The following is a 21,835-nucleotide window of genomic DNA, read 5'->3' as shown; positions in this document are numbered from 1 at the left end:
AGCTGCCAAGTCACTCCACCTCCACATCATTTACAGGGACTCCACTCTTAAAGCCCACACAGATGGTTCTCTCTGACATGTAATAACACTAAGATGTCTCCATGAAAAAAAGATGAGGAAGAAACATTTTTCCTGTTGATTGTTTTGGTGCATTTGACCTGGCAGTTTTACTGTTTGTCAGCCAGTTCCACAGGTTCTCCCACCTAACATGGTATTTCACTTGGTTATGGCAAAGATAAAAGCATATAATTAAGAATTTTTATTGTTACTGCAGAAGTAACCACAGAGGTGTCAGAGCAGGCAGATCAATACAGTTTAGCTAATTTTAAAAAATGTACTATATTTTAATATTATTTTTAAAATGTAAAGTAAAATTTACAGTAGGTTTACTTACTGTCCACTACTTAGCTTGTCTCTAATGGTGGAAAAGTCCATAGGCTTTTTAATAACTTTCTTATAACCAGGAACAAGTTTCAAGTTTACAGGAAGTAAGAAAGGCCAGGCATCTTCATGAGTTTCCAATTCTGAGAGAATCATGCTGAATAAAATAAGGTTTAAAACCGGTATTTTTAAGCTGTTCATACATTTACAGAGGTTTTCCACTGTTCTATAAATTCATCATGCACTGCCAAACTATTCACTTTATGAAAGGAAAGCACTTTATTCTGTGCCCTGTGAAAGGCTCAGAACAATATATATAAAGACAGACACCTTAACTGAGTAATTAAAATAACATTAAGTTCTCTCCAGGCAACCTATGTTAAGAAGAAATTCTAATGGTCAGCATTCCAAAAGAAAAACACGGCTCTGCAACTCTGATCCTCAATGTAAACCATTCACAAACCAGTAAAAAAGGTGCTCATACTGACTTTCCAGAACTGTGCCAAGGCTAAACTACATTGCTTTTGACTGACCAGCAATGGCATCACAGACGATGATTCTTGTGTCCTCCTCCCCAAAGCAAAGCCCTTTGGACACAGTGGATAATCACAGTGGATAATTGTCTGGGCTACACCTGGGAAAGGAGTCAGTACCTGTGCTGCCGGGGTTCATGCGTCCCATTCTTGGAAGAAGCATTATGTGTATATATGTCTATATAAATATGACAAAGAACAGTGTTCTTGTTCCCCAGGACAGGGATAAAGAGAATCAGGCATTACTTGTTCCAACAAGGCTTACCCCTGAGTTTAGAATTTGAAACTTTACCTGCATACAGCCAGGTCCTTGGAGTCATCTCTCTTAGGTTTCTTAACAGCAGTGCAATTTTCTTGCTTTAACTGGCTTACAGAAACATTTTCATCCATTTTTCTTTTTTTAGGGTCTGTTTTTCCTTTTTTTAAGGAGGCGCTTGTAGTTGCAGAGTCTTCATCCTCTGTTTCTCCTGCTAATTTCCTGCTTCTCTTTTGTTCGTTACTTTTTTTCCCTTTGATTTGAAGTTTTTTTATCTTTAGAGTTTGACCACTTGCCTACAATAGAGAGAACTTAAATAAGTAATAACCAAGAAATTACAGAAACCTCTGTTATCATTGATAGACAGCAACAAAGATCAGAAGCAAAGGCACCAAAACAAATGAAATATTTAATATTAGAGGTTATTCACTTTTCGCTCTTCTCTGAAGGCAAATAAGGCTGCAGAAATTCCCATTACTAGTGATTTAGGTTCTCAACTTGTGACAATATAAAAGCCCCTGACGTTCGGGTTAGTAAAACAGCACCTCCTAACAAACCCGGCTGGCACCACTTGGGATGAGCACATGTCTATTCCTAAAAGACTGATATAAACACATAAAATTAAAAAAATATATTTACCAAGTTTTTTCTCTGATTTTTCTTTTAAAACAGGTTTTAAGACATTGGTCTGTCAACAATGATGAAATTTGCAAGATAAATACTGAATAAATTCTAAAAGTCAAATCAGCATGAAAATTCTGTACCTACTTACATTAAAACTCCCACAGTATAGAACAAATAAAACTGTAGCCTTTACTGCCACTAAAATCCAAGCTATATAAAACTGTTAATCTCCTTATTTAATGGCACCCCCACATAAAACACACAGACCATTATTTTCATTGATTAAAGCACCTGTAACTGTCCCATGTATAAACAGGTCACTCAGCCCAGGTCCCTTCCCCCTGCCAGGGAGTGTTACCTTTGCTATGCAGGCAGGGCAGAACCAGTCCCCATCTGGGATGGTGCTGATCTTGGGTCTGTGGCAGTAGGTGTGACAGCCTTTATCACAGCCATCACACAGCAGCAGCAGTTCCTCATTATCTCCCTTTCGACAAATTTGGCAGTACTGTAATTCATGGAAAATGGTTTTAATTCCATTTTTGAACTTTGAAACACAGGAATGGTACCTAAATTACCCTTCTCCTCCAAACACAAAAATTCACTCTCAAAATTCCTTTCATTTTACCCTAGTCAGAATCTAATTATGATCACATCTGAAAAGGAATATATGCAGTATGTGAGGAACTAATCTAAAGGCTACATTTGGGAACACGTTGGAAAAGCAATTCATTAAAAGACAGGTGTCCTACAGCACACAGAAGTATGAACACTTTTTGTAATTCATTAATGTCTGTGATAAGTAAAGGTATCTTAGACCTATCAAAACCCCCTGGCCCACACATGATCTCGGAACTCTTCTCTTCATTTATGCCCACACTGCATATGTGAGTTGCTACTTAATAAAGAAGATTTATATTTCACAAGAGTATTTCCAAATAGTTATCAGTAATGATCTTATCCATAGGCTGCTGTGAACAAATTCAGTAAGGCAGAACAAATGATCCCATCACTTCCTAAAATTCACACTAACTTAAGAATATCGACAGGATTGTCAATTTTTTTACATACACTGTGTGATTTTGCTACTCCCCTATACCTAGACATTTGTTTCAGGAACTTGAAAGAACTCCAAATGTTTTCACCAAATACTTATGTTTACTGTGTAATTAAATGCAAAGAATATTTCAATCAAATTGAGAATGATACTTTTCTTTCTGGATAATAAATTACTACATCTTGAAACGTTCAAATGCCTTTTCAGGTGCTCCTACCAAATTCATAAGCTTTTTGCACTGAAGATACAACTCTAAACTTACAGTTATATAAACTAAAGGATACAGCCTTACATTACAGTTTTTATTCAAATCATCCTTTAATTGTCCAGGTGTAATTAGAATCTGTATAGGCCTGGCAGAAATTACAAAAACAGGAAGGAGACCACAAATGGAAGAATCACTTTTGGCACTGACTATACAGCACTGGCCATACTTGACCACATCATAATCACTATTACTGTAGTAATAGTTTTGTTTTCAGAACTTTGGGGTTCAGTGGACCGTGCAAATTTGACACATGCCCTCTCTCTGCATGCTTTTTCTGTACATGTAGTTACCACAGACTGACGTGCTAAGTGTACAGGGAAACAGGTACTTGGGCCTGTCTGCTCACACACCAATTGTGTGCCCAATTTGTATGTTCCATTGTGAGAACTGTGTGTGCAAAGGAGCCACACGCTGGGAGCATCTCAACTTTCTGAAAAATGAAGTCCTTAATTGGGGTATGTGATGTTGAACCTCCATTAAGCTTGTGCCATGGATGAGATCAGAAACACTCCATCAGACAGAGTACCTTCTATCAGATGGAGCCAGAAATGAGTCTCTTTTTTACCCAGATGTCATCATCAGAGAATAATTACCATCTTAAAGTAACCAGTTACAAGGGCTTTTTACCTTAGCAAGTTCAGGATGCTGAATTTGGCAAGCAAGGGACAATCTTTTCCATTAGGCTTATTCATCTATGCCCAGTGTACGGTTTAACTGTGTGAGGTTTCACGTGAAATAATAACAAATGCATTATTCCCCATGGCAACTAAAAGTGTCTAAAATGGGAAAATAGGATAACAGTGAAAGCAGTTTAGATACTTACAACTTTCATGATAGATTTTTCCCATGCTATTGATTTCTGTAACTGCTGAATGCACAGAGCTACCTGTGCAGCACTGCGTGCCTCTGACAACGCCCTTCTCCACACCCTCAGCCCTGGAGCAATATCCTCTTCGGTTCTGCATTGAGATACAGAGAAATTAAGTAGGTCACACGCGTGTTTGCTTATTTGAAACGTGGAACAATCATTATCACATTGAAAGCCAAGCAATGACAAAACGTACACAGCCAATAAGTATAAGGTTTAAGCAACTAAATTTCATGTAGTGCACAGACTGTGGCTACGTGCCTCAAAGCTTAGTCACAACCAGTTAAATATAAGATAACTTTGCAAGATTATCAACAAACATAACAAAAAAAATCTTTAAAAAGCACCATGCAGAATAACATGATCCATACGGATCACAGACATACAAGAAAGTACATAGATAACAGGCAATAAGAAAATAGGCTCCAATTAGCAAAGAAGCACAATAATTTTTCAAGTTAATCTCAATGACCTACCCGTCACCATCACCACTAATGGATGGTGCAGGAGCAGGGACAGTAACTGTGCCCACATTATCCAGTTTGATCTGAATGGTGGTACTTAAGGGGCTCTTCAGATACCTTCTCTCTATGTTCCGCTCCAAGTCAGCCAGCCTGGTTACAGCTATATCTAGAGGGTTGTCACTCCTCCGCTCTACAGAGCTGGCACTGCCTTCTCCGCCTCCAGCACAATCCCCATCGTGCTTCTTGTGCAATCTAGTAATTGACTTATGGTCACGATATACCAAGTCGTCTCTCTCTGATGCAGGTTCAGGACACAGCCAACCCTATGTCAATAGAAAGGTTTGTGCATTTATTGGGTGCCGTTAACTCAGTGTGTAAACAGAGGAACTGTCCTATGGAATCAAACTAAGTAACTGAAGCGCTGTTTCCAGTAGATCTTGGTTACTTGTAATCCATCTGTAGAGATAGTTGCCAAAATATCCAGAGAACTAAAATAATTAATCAAAAAAATACAAGCATTACCAGACTTTCTGAAGGGACCTTTATTTACACAACATTCTTACCCCCTCGTGAAGTATCCTGTTCTATTGGTGGAAACACCAGATCAGGTCTACCTGTCCAGCAGGCTCATGAAACAAGGTATACACTGGTCACACAGAAATAACATCCACCTCACACCCAAACTAGATTCCAAACGCTGCATCTGTACTATAACCAAACATATGCAACTTGATAACCTTACACCCACCTTGGAAAAATTCCAAATTCCAGAGAATTCTTAACTCTGTCACACTCACAACACTCACATGTTCTCCATGACTCTGCAATACTCGAGCAGAGTATTATGATGTGCTTGTAGGCTTTTCTGAAACTATTAACAGCAACAGTCACACAAACCAGGCAAAACTGTGACAAACCCCGAGAGTTAAGCAGTGTGTGCAATACAGGAGGTTAACAAAACATGCAGGGAACTGCACTGCAGGACAACACTCCAGGAAATGCCATTCTGAGCACCTTCAGCTGAAGACTGAATGGCAATAAAATGTTTCAAACACAAATTTCCATGATACTGCTGCAGCGTATTGGTTTTATTTGCAGGCAATTAGGATGGAGTAAGAAGGCACTTACCACCAGCAAAAGGACCGTTACCTGCTTTAAATTCTTACCGCTTATTTTAAAGAGACATTTTACTAAAAGTTGGTTTTACCTTAACTTGTAAACTAGCTGATGCAACTCTCCTCTCTAGATCTTCCACCTGCTGAAGAATAGCAAGATCCATCTCCATGGCTTGTTCTTCTACTGACCAGTTTTCCACAACATCCCGAGTTACCTGGTTATCTTCATTTTCATTGGTATCAATAATTGCAACTGTATTTGAGAATCACATTTTTATTATTTTAATTAGCATTATAACTTCTCTGGTAAATCCAAGCTGATTTACCCGTCACTCAAGTCAAATGCTGAGGAACTGTTGTAGAAGTGTACTATTCTTAAAATACCTAGTCTGGACAACAAATTCTGTACGCTTTCGAACTTGCAATTTAAAGGCCAGAAGGGAAGGAAAGGCAAGGCTGAGCTAGAGATGGAAAGGGCTTCAGAGTCAGCATTTATACCACTAGAGCAATTTATATGCAATGGCATTTCTCCAATCCAAGGCTGGTGAAAATGCAACTACAGACAAGGAGACCTTTACCTTTTTTCTCCAGCCACTCTGTTCTAAACACATCTCAAAGAGCTCTAAGCAGTTGTCTGATGCCCCAATACCATGTATAATATAAATATCAGCTACATACCATCCTTGTTTTTGATGCAGGCCAGAGTGATATAATCCATGTGTTTCTGTATTTGCTTTTGTAAGGCCTTTTCTCTTATTCCCCTGAGATGCAGCACTTTAAGCAAAGATTTTAGGTCCTCTGGATCAGTAATCCTCCACCACCCATACTGCATTTCTAAATCAAGATAAACATACAAACACTTTGCAGGCATTTTTTAATCACACAATCAGATTAGAAAATCAATAGGAAAATTATTAAAAAGAAAATAAATTTTAACATCATAGTAGCACTGTAGAAATTATCCTTCACATAGTTCCATCTTATTTCTGTATTAGACTTACCTTCAGGTATAGGCTTTGGGTTAGGATAATCTACTGGCTTGGCTACTTCAGCTGCTGTAGAAGGGGCAGAAGCTATTTTTTCAGTTTGTACTGCTGGTGATTCATTTTTACTTGCAGGAACACTAGATGCCAAGAACGAGTTACCATTCACTTCTGATAATCCCAACCCTGATCCAAGAGCAGGTAAAGGAGATGGAAATGGGACATTTGAAGTAAGAACGCCTGTAGGCCATCCACAAAACTGGAGTCCCATTATAGGCAGTCCAGTCTTCATCTGCTACAGAGCACAAATACCATTATTATCGCCAAGAAACCTGAATTATGATTAGGATGCTATTTGTCAAACAATAATCAAAATATAAAGGAGGTCTTTACTCAGTACTTCGACTGGTTTCAGAAAAACTAATGTAACACTGGCATGTAAATGCTTTCTATTAGGGTCCTGCTAATGCTAACAAAATAACAGCTTTTAAAGGTAGGGTGTGGTGTGTAACACTTCTAAAAACTAATTTTTATTTATTTACTTGCTTTCCATTTAATACCAGTGGTCAACCTAAAAGACAAATCAAATCACCGAAATACATGTACAAAATGTCATACATTGACTAACCTAATTTTACACATCTTAATCTAGTATTATACAACTTCTGTAGTTAGTTACCAACATTTAGAAACAGAAAAAAAATAAAGAAAGGAAGATATAATGATTGCACGTCTGTGAAATTATTTGTCTAAACAGAAATCCTGCCCAAATAAGCACTGCAAATTCAAACTATTCCAAAGTGAGTTTGTTTACCTGCAGTGGTGACAGTGCAAAAGGGCTTAATCCCATGGGACTCTGTGCAGAGGTGGAGCCCAGGAGAGGTGATGGCACAGGTGATGGGGACTTGGATGGTGGCTGGGACTGAGGGGTCAGGGGGGCTGCAGGGGCTGCCGTGTCCACCTGGGTCACCGAGCTGTCATCACAGGGCACCCGCGGCAAGAGGCTGAACCACTGCCTGCTCTTCTCAGTTAGAGTCTTCAGCAACTGATCGTTGGGAACCAGTGCAGAACTGTAAAACTTCCCTGTCCCACTGGCATTAGGACTGAAAAGATTAGTAGAGTCAGACTTCTCCATGGAGCTCTGTGACACACTGGGCTGCAGACTGCAGAGAGAGGGTTTGGAGTTGCTGGGGTAAGATAATGTGCAGCCATTTGCTGCACTGCCATTAGGTTTTGGGGACGTAATGTCAGATTCAGGTGGCATTTTTGCTACTTCTAACAGTTTGCTTAATTTTGAAAATGACCCAGGTTTTTGTAAAAACAAATTAGTGCTGTCCTTTTCTTTCAGATCTTCCTTTTGCTCACAGTGAGTTGCAACTAAACAATGTAATTTTTCTTCTGTTTCAAATTCTTCTTTGATATGCATACTTTCTTCCTTTTTTAACTTCTCTTTTTCTTTAGCAATTTCTTCTAGACCTAAAATTGTACAAGAAACAGATTAAATATAATAGATAACTAATTAAATAATTTCAATTCATCACAGTTAAATAAATTACTTCACTTTTGGCTCAACACATGCTAGATCCCAGCGCCTCTGAGATGGGCAGCACGTCTTGGCCTGGTGTACCTTTGTGTGCCATCACTCCTTTGTGGCTCTTACCTTCACCACTTTCCATGCCTTCCACAAAAATTCCCCCACACTGGGGCAGAATCCAGTACCGGCGCCTGTAACGGTCCTGACCAAACATCATCGAACGCAAACAGTGCGAAGCTTCAAATAACTTCTTTCTGTACTGGCTTTGTTGCTGTTTTAAAAAAAAGAAAGCATTATAATTCAGTGGGGGTGGAGAACCTCATTGTAACAGAAAACATCTCCTGGCTACCAGACTGAACAGGAGTTCAGGGGTCACACGAGGAGGGTCTCTCAGAGATTCGGAGCAGGGGAGTGTCTCTGCGTTACCTGATACTCTACTCACAATTGCTGCCTTTATGACTTTATTTACAGAGCTCCCTTTAAAAAATCAATTAAATCACTTCCTCATTCAGCCTAAAAACACACTGTGATGGTAGATCCTTTCTTTTTATCCCTGACTCTCAAAAGCAATGGATCAAAGATTTTGTTGCACAAGAACAGCTGAGATCCTATCAAATATACAGCATCAGCAAACGGTGAACAGAGCCCTGGAGATACCTCATAGTGCAGCTCCTGATGGGAAACCAATGGGATATTTTTACTGTTCATGAAAGAATGAGAACAACAAGGCACAGAAATAAATTCTTCAAACATAACACAGTTCTCTGAGGGGGGCCAACAAGAACTTCAGTTTGTTTATTCAATTCTTGCTCTACTAAATTGGCACTGCTGGAAGTCAGGTGGAATTCTGGACAGCTAATTTACTGTGATTTGGAACATGAGAGAAACCAAAACACAAAGTCTTAAATCCATTGTCCAATCCATTGTACAACAGAAGCACTGCTTCTCGTACACAAAGTTTGTCATTGCAAGGATCAACAGATGGAAGTAAATCAATTAGGTCTGGATAAAAATAACATTACTTTTTATTCTCAGAAATGCAAATATATTAACAACTATTGTTATTAACTGTCATTTGAGTGACATCCACTTACTGCCACCAGACTAAACTTGCAATTCTGGTGTCTGAACAGTAGCATCATTCATATTTTCACAAAACAAAAGCTGATCCTTATTTCAATTTGTATTAATTTGGAGCATTGAAAATGATGGTAAACATTTTAACTCATGACATCCAGTGATCAAATTTGTAGTATAACAAAAACAAATGATCTCTCACCTTTGTCAGTTTTTCAATCTGCTTCTCTAGTTCTTCAACACTTGCTGTCTGGTCCCCATCATCCTATAATCACCAAATATACTGTCACACCAAATTTATTTCATAATACAAGCATACTACTATGTCTTACCATTATTACAGTAAAAAGATGTAACAGAAAATGAGAGGCAAATACTAAGGAAAAAATAAAGTTCAAATTGTGTGCTTGTTCAATGTATTTGACTAGGAACAAGATAACTGAAAAAAGGATACACCTTTAATCTTTTCCAAACATCCTAGATGCGTCGGAAGGAGAAGGCTCATGGCCAAATGTTTACTGAAAATGTTCTTTTACTGGAAGAAATAATTCAGTTTGTGCATGAACACTCAACACTACAGAATTTAATCTTAGTTTCTATGATGCTTTTTTGATATTCAAATTAATTTTAAGAGATTTTCATGCATAAAATAATGGATCTCCTAAAGTCTTATTTAGAAGTGTTTGGTAAGTCCACATTTGCATTTTATTTCAATGTCTACATGAAACTGTAGAGCCACTTTAAATTACAACTGCTGTAAAAGTTACAGCACCAACCCTGCTGATTTTTGAAGAGGAATGCACCCATGATTAAGTCTATGGTTGCCTTCTTCTTGACAGTTTAAAAATGGGAGTCTTTTCCATAAAGAGAGTTTTAATTTAGTTCAAGAAAGTCTTTGTTGATAATAGCAAGTTTCCAAAAGAATACAACCAAAATCATCCACACCCTAAGATATAGGCCTTGTATTTCTTGGTTCTGTAAAAGTGTACTAGAATGAAGCGTCCTGAAATACCAGAGAGCACAAATGCAATGAAACTTCTGCTAGATCAGAAAATTAATTTCTCTACAGAGTTACAGGAATTTTGCCTATGAAATGCCCAGTGCAACAAAACAGGAGATTGTACAAGAGGGAAAAGGATTAAGGGAGGGATTTGAGATCAGAAATCTAAATATGACTTATTTTTAATTCTGAATTATTTGTAAGAACTTTGTGCTAGTCCTCTAAGGTATTCTCTTAAATTCACACACATTCCAGTACTTGAAATAAATCAAGAATAACAGCACAAAGGGCTGTTCCTACCCTAGAAATTAGCTGGGTTTCTAATAAAGGGCATTTGCAAAGATCTGAGTTCAATATGTTGGATTCATGCATTGTTCAAGCAGTCTTAAAAATTTACTTTGAACCTTGCACAAATGGATCATTTTCAGGCAAACGGTGCAACACTATGCACTAAAATACAGTATTTGGTATTGCTTGTGTCTTGTATCAGGTTCCATACAGGGGAAGCCTGTGCATTTCCATTACAAATCAGCTCAACAAGCTAAAAACACTTCAGTGATCCTTCCTGTATTGCATCTGATACTGACCAGCAAAATTTATCATCCTGTGATCAAACACAGCCAGGCAGTGACTACCCCGGATTTGTGAAAAAAATACACAGCAAGGTCACAGCCAGGCTTTATAATAGAGAATGTTAAATGTAACTTGACACTTCTATTTATTAGTTAACAAAATAATTGAGACTAATAAAAATTTAAAAACGTTAGAGGTAAGTTATTCTTCCCTCCTTTCTATTGCAACATTTTGGGGAAGCAGTGCCATATCACAGAGAAACAGAAGGAAAACAAGTTTTAACTTATTAGTAAATTTGGGTTCACTTGAAATCCCCCACCTCATCCTCACAAACATCTGCCTTCTTTCCTTTTTTCTCATCCTTGTCCTCTTCATCCTCCTCCTCCTCATCCGCCTGCTCCTCGCTGTCCTCCTCGTCGTCGTCGTCGTCGTCGCTGTCGCCCTTCCTGCGGCGCTTGCGGCCGGGCTGGGGGGGCTCCAGGGAATGCGGCTCCTCGCCCCCCTCGCCGCCCCCCGCGGCCTCGCGCTTCCCCGTCTTCTTGGCGTGGATGATCCTGAGCCTGGCAACACACAAGGAGGGAAACTATGGACTGTGTCTGGAGCATAGACATTCCTCTCTTCCTATGTCACTGAGAGAAAATCATACAGTTTAGGCTTAAATTAGAGCTTCTGTTCTGAGATTATATTTTCTCAGTATTTATTGTCATTAGTCAACAAGAAAAATTGAGGTTATAAAACCCCTTAAGACTCTTAATTCCGTTCTGAATGGACTTTGTTTCTCCCAGGTGAATTTTACTGCAAAACTCTTTAGAAGAAATGAAACACGGGAGAGATTTTGAGAAGTCAGAAAAGACGATTAGAAGAAAGAACAATTTCAACTTATCTTTTATTTACTGCATCTATGGATATGATGATAAAATACCTGTGTCTGAGCAAGGAGGGAAAGGCAAAAATCCTCAGTTGGAAGAGTGAAATTATTTATATTTGCATGGAAACAGCAAGGTTAGTTTAATTTTTTTTCTTTTTATTTCCTCCCCCCACAATTTTAAATAAATTTTTAATATTATTTTAGTCCTTTGGCTGATGTTTTTATTCTAGGATATACTTTTTTTTCCCTGGAAATCTTAGCTCCCTCAACTATCAGCAGATTACTCAAACTGTCATTTTTCCTTTTATGAAAGAAAAGGGAAACTTACATACCAGTAATTATGGTTGTAGTAGACCTTCTTCTTCTACAAAACCCCTATAAGACAAGATTCCACACAGCAAAAATTACAGTTCCACCTCTCAGGGAGCTAGCAGGCAAACATGCTGAACCACAGGAGGTATAAATAGCCAGGCCAAACCAGTCACTTATAACGCAGACCAAAAATGCAACTGATTTAGAAGAGATTCATAAACATGTAGGAAAGACAAAGATTTTGTAAGAGATGATGGGAAGAAGGTAGGATGGGAAAAGTAGGACAGTAACGACAAACACAATTACCAGGACGTAATTTTTCCTTGTCGTACTCCTCTCTCTTCCCATCCTACAGAACAATATTCCATACAGCAAGTGGCTACAGGTCCGATGAGTGCAGTCCAAGCACTGGCTCCGGGACACTCTGACCAAGGGATCAGCCCTGGAAAATGCTGCTGGACAGAGCCAGGACCCAACAGCACAGCCTGGGGCAAAGGTGCCGCTGTTCAACTGGGAGCAGCGCTTTTTAGGAAAAAGACTCTTAGGCAAGAAATCATCAAGGGGAAGTGAAAACTGCTGGGCTTTTTTTTTTGGTATGGTTTTGTTGTTGGTTTGGGTTTGGGTTTTATGCAGTGGTTAATCTACCGGAGAATTTAGAAAGTTTTATACTTTTATTTTTCCAAAACAAATGGATGTTTACCTATTTCAGCAATTCAAAATACTTTTTGATAAAAAAAATTTCTCAAGCCTCTCAGTGAACTTGGAAGCAAATAACATTTTCAGGTTTTGTCCAAAAAGCCTTAGTGCCATTGAGTATTGATACTACCCACGCTCTGAATTACATATTTTAGAAAAAACATTTCCCTTTTATAAGGATAACTTCAAGCCATCAAATCCTCTTCATGTGGACTAGAAATTCCTGCCTGTACGCAGGAATTAACTATCACAGTCACTAGTCAGTGAGTGGATTGACTGCTGCACGACTGCATGATTTCAGAGACAATTTAGACTAAAATAATCTTGAAGACAATTCAGTAATAAAGCTGGCAAGTGGAAGTTCAATGACCAGCAAACATCTTTTTCATATACCTAAAAGAAATGAGAAGAAGCAAAAAAGGCTACTTTTGCTGACAGCAAAAATGGAGATGTAATGCTGTCAAGCACTAAAGGAAGCTTTGCATAACACTGCAAATTATCAATGATGGAAATGAACCAAAGATGCTCCCTTCTGACAGCACCACAGGTGTATGAGGGCAGCAGTCTGTATCCAGAGTACCACAGAGGCAGAAACCAATGACATGACTTTAAAAATGTTCAGGTATTTCAAGAAGCAGCATAATTTTCCTGCTGCTACCTACACATATGGCTCACTGAGAGAAGAAAACCTTCACTCACGAAACTGTCCTGGCTTTTTCATTTACAGGTATGAACCAAAACCACACCTGCAGCTGCTGAGAGAATCATAAAGTCTACTGGACCATAAAAAGAGTGGATGGTCCATCAAAGAACCAGATGTGTGACTTAAGCCCACTCTAATCTCATCTATAACGTTTACTAGATCATATAAGGAAAATTCATCTTCTGACTTAATTTTCATGCCTTCCTCGTAGTTTTTGTACATCAGTATTAGGTAGTACCAAGGCAAAGAAATTCTTAACATCATACTTATAACATGCTTCACCTTGGGTCTCAAAAAATGAAAGTTTCACAAATCAGCATTAGCACCTCCTACACAAACTCAGGGTGTAATTTCTCCCCTTTGTGACTGCTTTTCATATACCACCATCATTTACAGTTGAGATGGCTTCATTCAACAGAACTTAACTTACACAGAGCATGCCATAATACTGGTGTGTTAAAAAGAACACTGTTGCAGTGAAAAATTTGTTTTGCAGTACTTCAAGTCCTGTAAAAGTGATTCTTCAAGTGGCTATATTTCAATTTTTTTCATTTTATATTGATCAAGCTACAAAAGAGATGCCAAAGAGAAGACATGTAATGGAAAAGGAGATACTGAGACTGATTATCTAGTTAAAAAAATCACCAAACCATCTCAGGTGAGACAGCCTTTTGACTGCAGCTGTCATACAGAAAGCAGAAAGAAAGATGAACTGATTGTATGAGACGAGTGCCTTTACAAAAATGGTGATTAGTATCAAGATTCACATCTAAATGTAACAGAGAAGGAATTAGATGCAATCTGTCATTGACCATCAGCTAAGCAGAAACTGTCCAGGCAGCTCAGAATTCAATTTCCAACCATACTTATCAAGATCCTAGGGGGAAGAAGAAGAGAAGGGATGGCAGCAAGGGGGAAAAAGGAGCATCCCTTAAAATAAAAAATAATTCCTTTTTCCAACTTGGGATTTTAATGTTGCTTTTTTGTATCTTACAAGGCACAGGCTTTTATATTTTATTTTTGCCCCCCTTCCCAGTTGAGAAGTTTATCTGATTACAAGTGAAAACACAGGCACAAAAAAATCACTCAGTGAAAATATCTGATACAGGCAGAATCTCTTCTCATCCCACTTGGATACTGTGATAGTTTTCACCCTAGGCCTTCCTGGAGACCAGCTTGTATCCACGAAGGAATTAGGAAAGTGACCGAGGAAGTATTCCATGCTATTCCTTTAGGTAACCTGGGGTATAAATAAGGCATAGATAAGAGAGCTTGCTCTCTTCCTTTCTGGCGAGGTTGGAGAACGGTGGGTCCCTGTCTTGGTCTGGCTTATCTGGAGCTGAGGCCTACAGTGACTGCTGTTGTCTGCCACGTGTAAGGGGAGAGTGCTGGGCCACGTCCAGACATCCTGCTTCTCTCAAGGGAAGGGGTGAGATTTTGCCAGTTCTTCAGTTTGCTGGTTACCGGGTTTTTAGATCGTGTAGACCTGTTTTGTTTTTGTCCCTTTCCATCCTATTTTGTCCTTTTTCCCTTCTCCCTTCCCCTCTTCCCTTATAGGAAGCTATTTAGGGTTTCTGGGATTATAGGTATATAATACTCTCACTGTATATATCTGTTTTATATGTAAAATATATTTTTTGCTATAGCTTTGGCTGTTTGGTTTTTTTTCTTCCCTTCCTGGGAAGCAGACCCTGTTGTCAAGTTTTGGAGACTTGGAGGGAAGCCAGCTCAAAACTTGCACAGATACACCTCCAGCCAGCCTTCACCACAGCAAACACTGGCAAGCCAGGCTGAGACCAAATAAACCCATTCTTCAGCATCCATTATCCATCCACTCCACACTTCCCACACAATGGGATGTACTGAGGGGCTCCTAGAGGTCTGTGGGCAGGTGAAAAGAGGCCACATTTGCTGATCACACCGCGAGTGCTCAAGAACCCAGGTATTCCCATGCAAAACTGTTTGGGACTGGGATGCTTAAAAATTAGACTGAGATGTGAATGGATGGGGAAGGTACCGTGTAAGAATGAAGTCTGGAAGCAGAAAAAAAGACCAAAAAGAAGACTGAAACGTACAGATTTCTTTTCAGAGAAGCCCCAGAACAGTTGTAAGAGTTTATGAAAAACACCAACTGACATAATAAAGAAGAGAACTTTGTTTAAATTGATCAAAGGTGGCTCTTCTAAAAAGCTTCTTAGAGTTCATCAGAAAAACAGTGGAAAATCCAAAAATTTTGAACCAAAGATGAGAGAGATGAATCAAGCCCAGTGAATTCAAAGCAGAAGAGCAACATTTCCAAGCTCTCTTGCGATACTTACGCTGAAAAATGGGGTCAGCACTACTGGAACCTGAAATCCACACAGGAGAGGAGAAAACAAGAAATGGAGAAATGATTGGAGCAAGGAAGAGGGGCTTGGGACTTCAGGGTATTATGCCCACTGTTTGAAAGGGAAGAAATGAGAGATTGTAAGGAAAAGAGAAAATCCTACATCTACAAGTACTTACAGTTTGATGGAGGGAGAGAAAGACTGAGCAGGCCGTAAGAAGATAAGGACAGGGAAGGGTCCCATTCCACTAATGGTAAGTTGGCTACATCAGAACTTCAAAAACTGTTTTTAAACTATATCCCATAGAGGGGATACAGATGAAGAAAGGAAAAAGGTATTTGGATTATCCTAAAAGATAAAATACATTAACCCTGTGCAGACTGGGATCTGCACTATCAGTAGAGAATTTCTTTCTGTTGGTCTAATTTTTTCCTCTACCTCCCTCTTGTCCTTCTTCTTTACTTCTTTCCTTCTTCCTTCTGAGATACATTAAAGGGAAAAAAGGGAGACATAAGATTAGAAACAAAAGTACCTAAAGCAAGGACTAAGAAAGGATTTACTGTTCCTAGCAAGAGGTAAAGATGACAAAGAAACAAAAAGTAGAGTCTGGCTATGCATTTTTACCCCCTGTGATTCATTAACTTTATGCCATCCAGCTTCCTGGGAGTTGGAGCCGTGTGCTTGCTGTATGGAATTTTGTCTTGTAGGATGGGAGAACAGTGAATATGAACTGACAACCCTTCAAAAGTTCCAATTTTACCTTCAATAAAAATATATAAAATATCTCAAAGTTTGCATTCTACATCTGATCCCTAGCTATAGGGAGCAACGCAACACTGACAGATGGGAAACACTAAGAAAACATAAATTAGCAAAACTTAATTGGCAACTGTTGTAGGAAAATCATGTCATCTTAAAACGCTTTTCAGAATGAACAGTGGGAGTTATGGTAGGTCCAAATAAACTTTGAAAATGTCAATAGCAATTTTACAGTTCCTTTAATATTCCAATTAAAAACTTTTTACTTTGTTCCAAAAAATTCAAAATGGACTTGACTTTGCTCCAGTTCTGAGGGACACTAACCCTCTGAATCTCATGCATCTTTAACAGACTGTAAAAGACTGGTGCTGCACCATTCTAAATCCACATCCATCTTAATTAAGTAGTTTGGTTACTATTTTCTTGGTAAACTGTAACTGCATCAGCTAATTATGTTCTCAGAAGCAATTCCCCATATAGCAGCATATCTGAACAAAGGTAAAAAAGCAATATATTGTAATATTTAAGGAAACAAAACTTACTTCCGAAGTTTGCCTTCAACCATCCATTTATCTCTCCTTAAGTTTGACATATAATCAATGTTTTTATCAATTTCACTGTCAAAGACAAAATAATCCATTAACTGCAAACGTACACATTTTTTTCTGACATTCATTTATGTACAGACACTTTGCCTCGAAAAACTGTCTTGGAGAAAAAACTGTCTTGGTTAAAATTCAAAAGACACCATTTTAAAGCTAGCAAATGTCAATACCCAGAACACTGACGCAGCTGTACCTATGTCAGTCTTTAGCTACAGTATCACCTCAGCTTCCTTTCCAGAAGAAGCCTGTCATTGAAAACAGCTGACATTTCCTTCCAGAGCTCTAATTCAGTGCCAAGCCTCGAGATGTCTTTGCCACAAAGCAGCTACCCCTGTGCTGAAAAAACAGTTACCATTGGTACATCCAAGGTATTCTGCCCAGGACCCCTGGGATCTACAAACCAGCATTCACTTTTCACTGCAGAAACTGAGGAACCAAAACACAGGTTTCAGTCCAGCCACCGTCTGCAAGCCTGCTCCCAGCACATCCCAGCCTCAGCAATTCAGCAGATTAGAGTTGTTTCTATAATCAAAATATAGAAACTCAAGTTCTGAGCCATCGTTTCTACAAACAGGACTTAACAGTCATCTGCAACAAGAAGTTTCTTCCTACGATGAATTTGAACGATACACATGAACTCTCCTGCACAGCTCATGCACAGTACTTCCACTGCCCACTCCTGCTATTTTTCAACTTTGGAAAACCTGAAGTACCTCTTCCATTCTTGCCTTCCACAGCCCTGATTCGCTTTGGCAGCACCATGTACCAAACCCACAGAATTCACCAGGAAACAAAGCAGCACTCAGTGAGGTGATAAAAGACTTTACCACAGTCAGTCAGTCTGTGGGAGAACAGGCATCCTAGAGAATGCCATTTCATAACTTTTATTGCACGTTGGGTTTTGACAAGTTGTTGAACATAGGGGGGTTTAAAATTATGAAATGCAGTGCACACCTTTCTTGGATTACTACATCAAGTTTGCCACCTCACATTATGACCCCAGTTAAAGCATTTAGACATGTCTTGAAAAACAAAAGGAAAAAAGAATACTGCAGAAGATTTGAACAACTCTTCTAAATTATTCGCTAGACTACCTAGTACATTGCTTTGTAATCAACCTCATCTTTTACTCCAAAAATTGCTGGAGAAATTTTGGTGCAAGCTTTGGAAACAAAATTATGGACCAAACATGGAGTTCTATTTCAAACAAAGTTCTATTCTTCTGTCATATCAGAAGTAAATAAAGGTAAGAAGCAGTAACTCGACCAATTTCAGCTTTCATTACAAGAATGTCAACAGCCCTCCTGTAACAGAACACAGTGTATTCACAGTATTTCTGAACTACAACATTTTTATAACTTTATTTTTACACACCTATTTAGGGAAAATCTTACCTTACTACACTTTTGCTGCATGCTAACTCATTGACCAGAAAGGCAAGTACTGATGCTTTCTGAGCTGGTGTGTGTGCCTGGAAAGCTTTTGTCTTCAAGCTCTCTGTCAGCTCTGTTTGCCCACAGTGAGCCTCCATGAATATCTGCAGAATCTCAGACACGTTGTCTCGATTGATACCAACACTCAGTAAGTGTTCCCCAAGAATAGTTTTGGCCTAAAAAGGATAAAGACATTTCAAACAATTATATTTTAAACTATTATTTTCCTTCGCGGGCCGTATTATTGTTTTTAGAAGAGGGGGGTGGGTTCATTTGCATTTTTACATAAGGACTTTTAAACATGATTATTCTTGAAAACTATTCTAATGTAAATCTTAAATACAGTAAAAAAATTATTATGTCTTCACCCTTAAGTTTTTAAGAACAGAGATAATATTAATAATAATTAAATGAATGAAATTAAAAAAGACAATGTCCAATTAGAAACTGATGAATACTGTTTTGTACAATGATGCTGTGTAGACTTCTGGAGTGGAAGAGAGCTGTACTGGCTTGAAAAAGAAGGCCAGTAAGAAAGAAAATCATGAATTAATTGGAGTTTTGAGGAAGTCACCTACACAGCAGACTTTAGAGAAAGAAACGGCAAGATTCATGAGAATAGAACATGAGGGTAAGAACGAAAAGGGGGGGGGAAAGGAGTTAATACACATAGCCTCAGATGTGACAGTGACCCCACAAAAGGTCCAAATAAAAATGGAATGTGTGTGTGTAGAGAAAATACCCAGAAATATATGAGTTCTGGAAAATCGGAAGGCTGACAGGGCACAGAAAGTCTTGGAGTAACATTAGAACAGTGACACCAAAGAAAAGAAATAGGAAAGTGAATGGAAATCCAAATCAGAGAAGTGTCACAGAGGCACTGGGAAGAATACATTCATATATACAGGGTGTTTCCTATGGGTTTTTTTCCTTCTTTTTTCTTTTTTTACCTTGTATCCTGTACCAAGTCCTGGGTCACACACAGCTGCAGAGACAAGCTTCACAACCAAGTCCTGTACTTCTCCCATGCTGTCCCCTATGTTGAGCAAACCCTCCTGAAGGACACTCAGGGAGGGGACATCCACACTCACATCAAAGCCAAGAACTTTCCCAAAGTTTCGCAGGAACTGCACCACCATGAGACAATCTGAGAAGGTGCTTCCATCGAGGACGAGGCCGGGGATGCGAGGCAGCTCTGGGAAAGGCTGGAAAGCAACAAAAACCGGTGCAAGCTTCAGCAGTATATTTGGAAAGAACCCTTTTTTGATACCAGCTAAGGAAATGGGCTGATACTTCCTTACGACCTCCAGCAGGCCAATGCTGGAAGATAAAGGCTCCAGGGAACCTGCACTCCCCAGCCATTCCACGCTGACACACATGGATCTTTTCACAGTACAGGAGGCCAGAGATTAAGATGTACTTCCTTTTTGGTCAGGAGACGCTACCAGGATCTATGCTGAGCCAAATTACTGTAAAAAGTGGTGTAAAAATATTTAGGGGGCAAAGAGAAGGGATTTCTCTGACACAGAGAGGTTTGGAACCTGAGCTTTGTCAAGTCTTTAAGGACAAGAACTAAAAACACAGAAGACTGGGAGAGTAATTTTTTTTGAGCAACAGCTTATAAGAGTTGTCTAGATGACTATCTAGTGCCTGTGTACTGAGACATGATGCATATCCCGATGTAAAAATAACTCAGAGTAAAGAATTTTTTTGAAGCAATCATGCAAGTGCTTTTTGGGAAGCAGGCTGCTTTTAAACAAAAAGCTTTTCATTAACTAAACATGTGCCACTGAAGTGTTCTAATATCTTGTATTTGTATATATTTCAAATAGTTCTCTAATTAGCTGGATCAAAACTTGAATGCTTTGGGCATGGCTGCAAGAAAAAAGTTATTGTCACAATGATAAAATACACAAACAAAAGGCAAGAAAATAAATTTATGTTGCTGTGGTTACCTTCTGGTCTGCTAAGCACATATCTTCATTAGGCTTCTTTAGCTCCTTTGCCATTTCTAATTCCAGTCTTCTCTGTTCCAGCTTACGTTCTTTATTTAATCTTTTTTCATCACGTTTCTCTTGCTTTAACCGCTCTTTTTCCTTAAGCAGAATTAAAAAGGCAGAAAATAAACCTTACATCTTAAACTTACAAAGGAACAAACTACAAATTTAAAAAGCACTACTTATGTAACCTTAGTAATTACCACAGCAACTAAGGAACCTGCATTACAGTAAAGGGACAAGTGAACAACACATGGTTTAAAAATTCCCATAATACACAAACTGGATATGAATAGCTTATAAAACACAACAGATCTTTTCAAACAGATAGATTCTGGGCTTGAATTACCATGTACTTCACATGCAATCTGAAAACTGAATGGTCCTTTATGTCTCATTTACACAACAAGAACATGGGGATCATCAAGTGAGAAGTCAAGCTTTTATTACTTGTCTCTCCCAACACCCTCTCCAGAGATGTCCCACACATTACTGAGCCCCTCTGTCACTCTAACCAGACAAGACTGACTCTGAACTTGGAGCTCCAATGGCCTTTCCTATCCCTGGCTCCAGGCGTTCTGCAGCCCCATGCCCAGCACCAATCCACTGTCCTGACGACACAATTCCCTACACATCTCTGTGCAACCAATATCAAGTGGAGAATGTATGGAATCTGCATCTATCGATGCTCCTCTTTGGAGCACAGGACCGGGGACGTACCCCCAAACACACGGGTGTGCGTGGGAGTCACGACTGAACAATCTGCTCCAGCGGTGAAGACACCGTACGTGCTTTCACCTGGGGCACGGAAGGGCTAAAGAACCAAGCCAAGTTGCTTCCCATGACTCGGAACCACTCTCCACCATTCCGTCAGTTTAGGAGGTCGCTCTGGTCTCTTCCATTGACCACCATCACATTTTGCACAGATCAGAGTGTGGGCGATCCTAAGTCAGGGCTGGGCCGCGTTTGCAGATGGTTCTTAACCGCTGACCCCGCTGGGGAGTTCTGGCAGGTCCCACAACTCCTGATTCATTCTATTGATTCTGTACTGAGTATTGCCAGAGCACTGGTGACTCCTGTGGACAACCACTGTGACTGCACTGAGACCAGGACCTCTACTGCTATGGTTTTTGGTGGATTTTATGCAAGATCGAGTTTCTCACTGGACACAAAGAACACATTTGAACCAGTAAATTAACACTGGCAGAAAAAAGCAGTGACATACAGAACTCCCCATCTGCCCAACTGCTTCCTGCTCTGCAGCTGTGCAAGCACCCTCTGTATTGCCAACACAGGCCTCATATCTCTGGTGAGTTCATAAGGGACATCTTGTGTAGAAATTCACAATACACTAAAGCAGCTCACAAAACCCAAAACTTTATCTTAAAATGGAAAATACTCCCTG

At 39.3% G+C, this 21,835-nt stretch overlaps 1 protein-coding gene across 12 annotated transcripts in view; it reads right to left on the bottom strand.

Annotated features, from left to right (window-relative positions):
* BAZ2B (bromodomain adjacent to zinc finger domain 2B) overlaps nucleotides 1-21,835 on the bottom strand; it is a 65,287-nt gene that overhangs the window by 2,265 nt on the left and 41,187 nt on the right. For 6 of the 12 annotated variants that reach the window (XM_027695797.1, XM_027695809.1, XM_027695799.1 and 3 more), the window contains 16 exons: nucleotides 20,389-20,529; nucleotides 19,384-19,638; nucleotides 18,395-18,609; nucleotides 16,938-17,012; nucleotides 11,050-11,290; nucleotides 9,360-9,422; nucleotides 8,207-8,351; nucleotides 7,361-8,022; nucleotides 6,565-6,841; nucleotides 6,242-6,397; nucleotides 5,656-5,816; nucleotides 4,461-4,771; nucleotides 3,940-4,075; nucleotides 2,153-2,299; nucleotides 1,207-1,466; nucleotides 395-538 (listed from right to left, as the gene is read on the bottom strand). In XM_027695797.1, coding sequence (XP_027551598.1) covers nucleotides 395-538; nucleotides 1,207-1,466; nucleotides 2,153-2,299; nucleotides 3,940-4,075; nucleotides 4,461-4,771; nucleotides 5,656-5,816; nucleotides 6,242-6,397; nucleotides 6,565-6,841; nucleotides 7,361-8,022; nucleotides 8,207-8,351; nucleotides 9,360-9,422; nucleotides 11,050-11,290; nucleotides 16,938-17,012; nucleotides 18,395-18,609; nucleotides 19,384-19,638; nucleotides 20,389-20,529 — 3,389 coding nt within the window. The remainder of the gene's footprint in view (nucleotides 1-394; nucleotides 539-1,206; nucleotides 1,467-2,152; nucleotides 2,300-3,939; nucleotides 4,076-4,460; nucleotides 4,772-5,655; nucleotides 5,817-6,241; nucleotides 6,398-6,564; nucleotides 6,842-7,360; nucleotides 8,023-8,206; nucleotides 8,352-9,359; nucleotides 9,423-11,049; nucleotides 11,291-16,937; nucleotides 17,013-18,394; nucleotides 18,610-19,383; nucleotides 19,639-20,388; nucleotides 20,530-21,835) is intronic. The other 6 variants (XM_027695806.1, XM_027695807.1, XM_027695808.1 and 3 more) reach the window with 3 other exon arrangements.

This window comes from Neopelma chrysocephalum, unplaced genomic scaffold, assembly GCF_003984885.1.
Source record: "Neopelma chrysocephalum unplaced genomic scaffold, ASM398488v2 Primary Assembly neopelma1_103b, whole genome shotgun sequence".
Classification (NCBI taxonomy): domain Eukaryota; kingdom Metazoa; phylum Chordata; class Aves; order Passeriformes; family Pipridae; genus Neopelma; species Neopelma chrysocephalum.
Note: the sequence above shows the minus strand (reverse complement) of the source record. Positions and strands in the feature narration are given on the sequence as shown.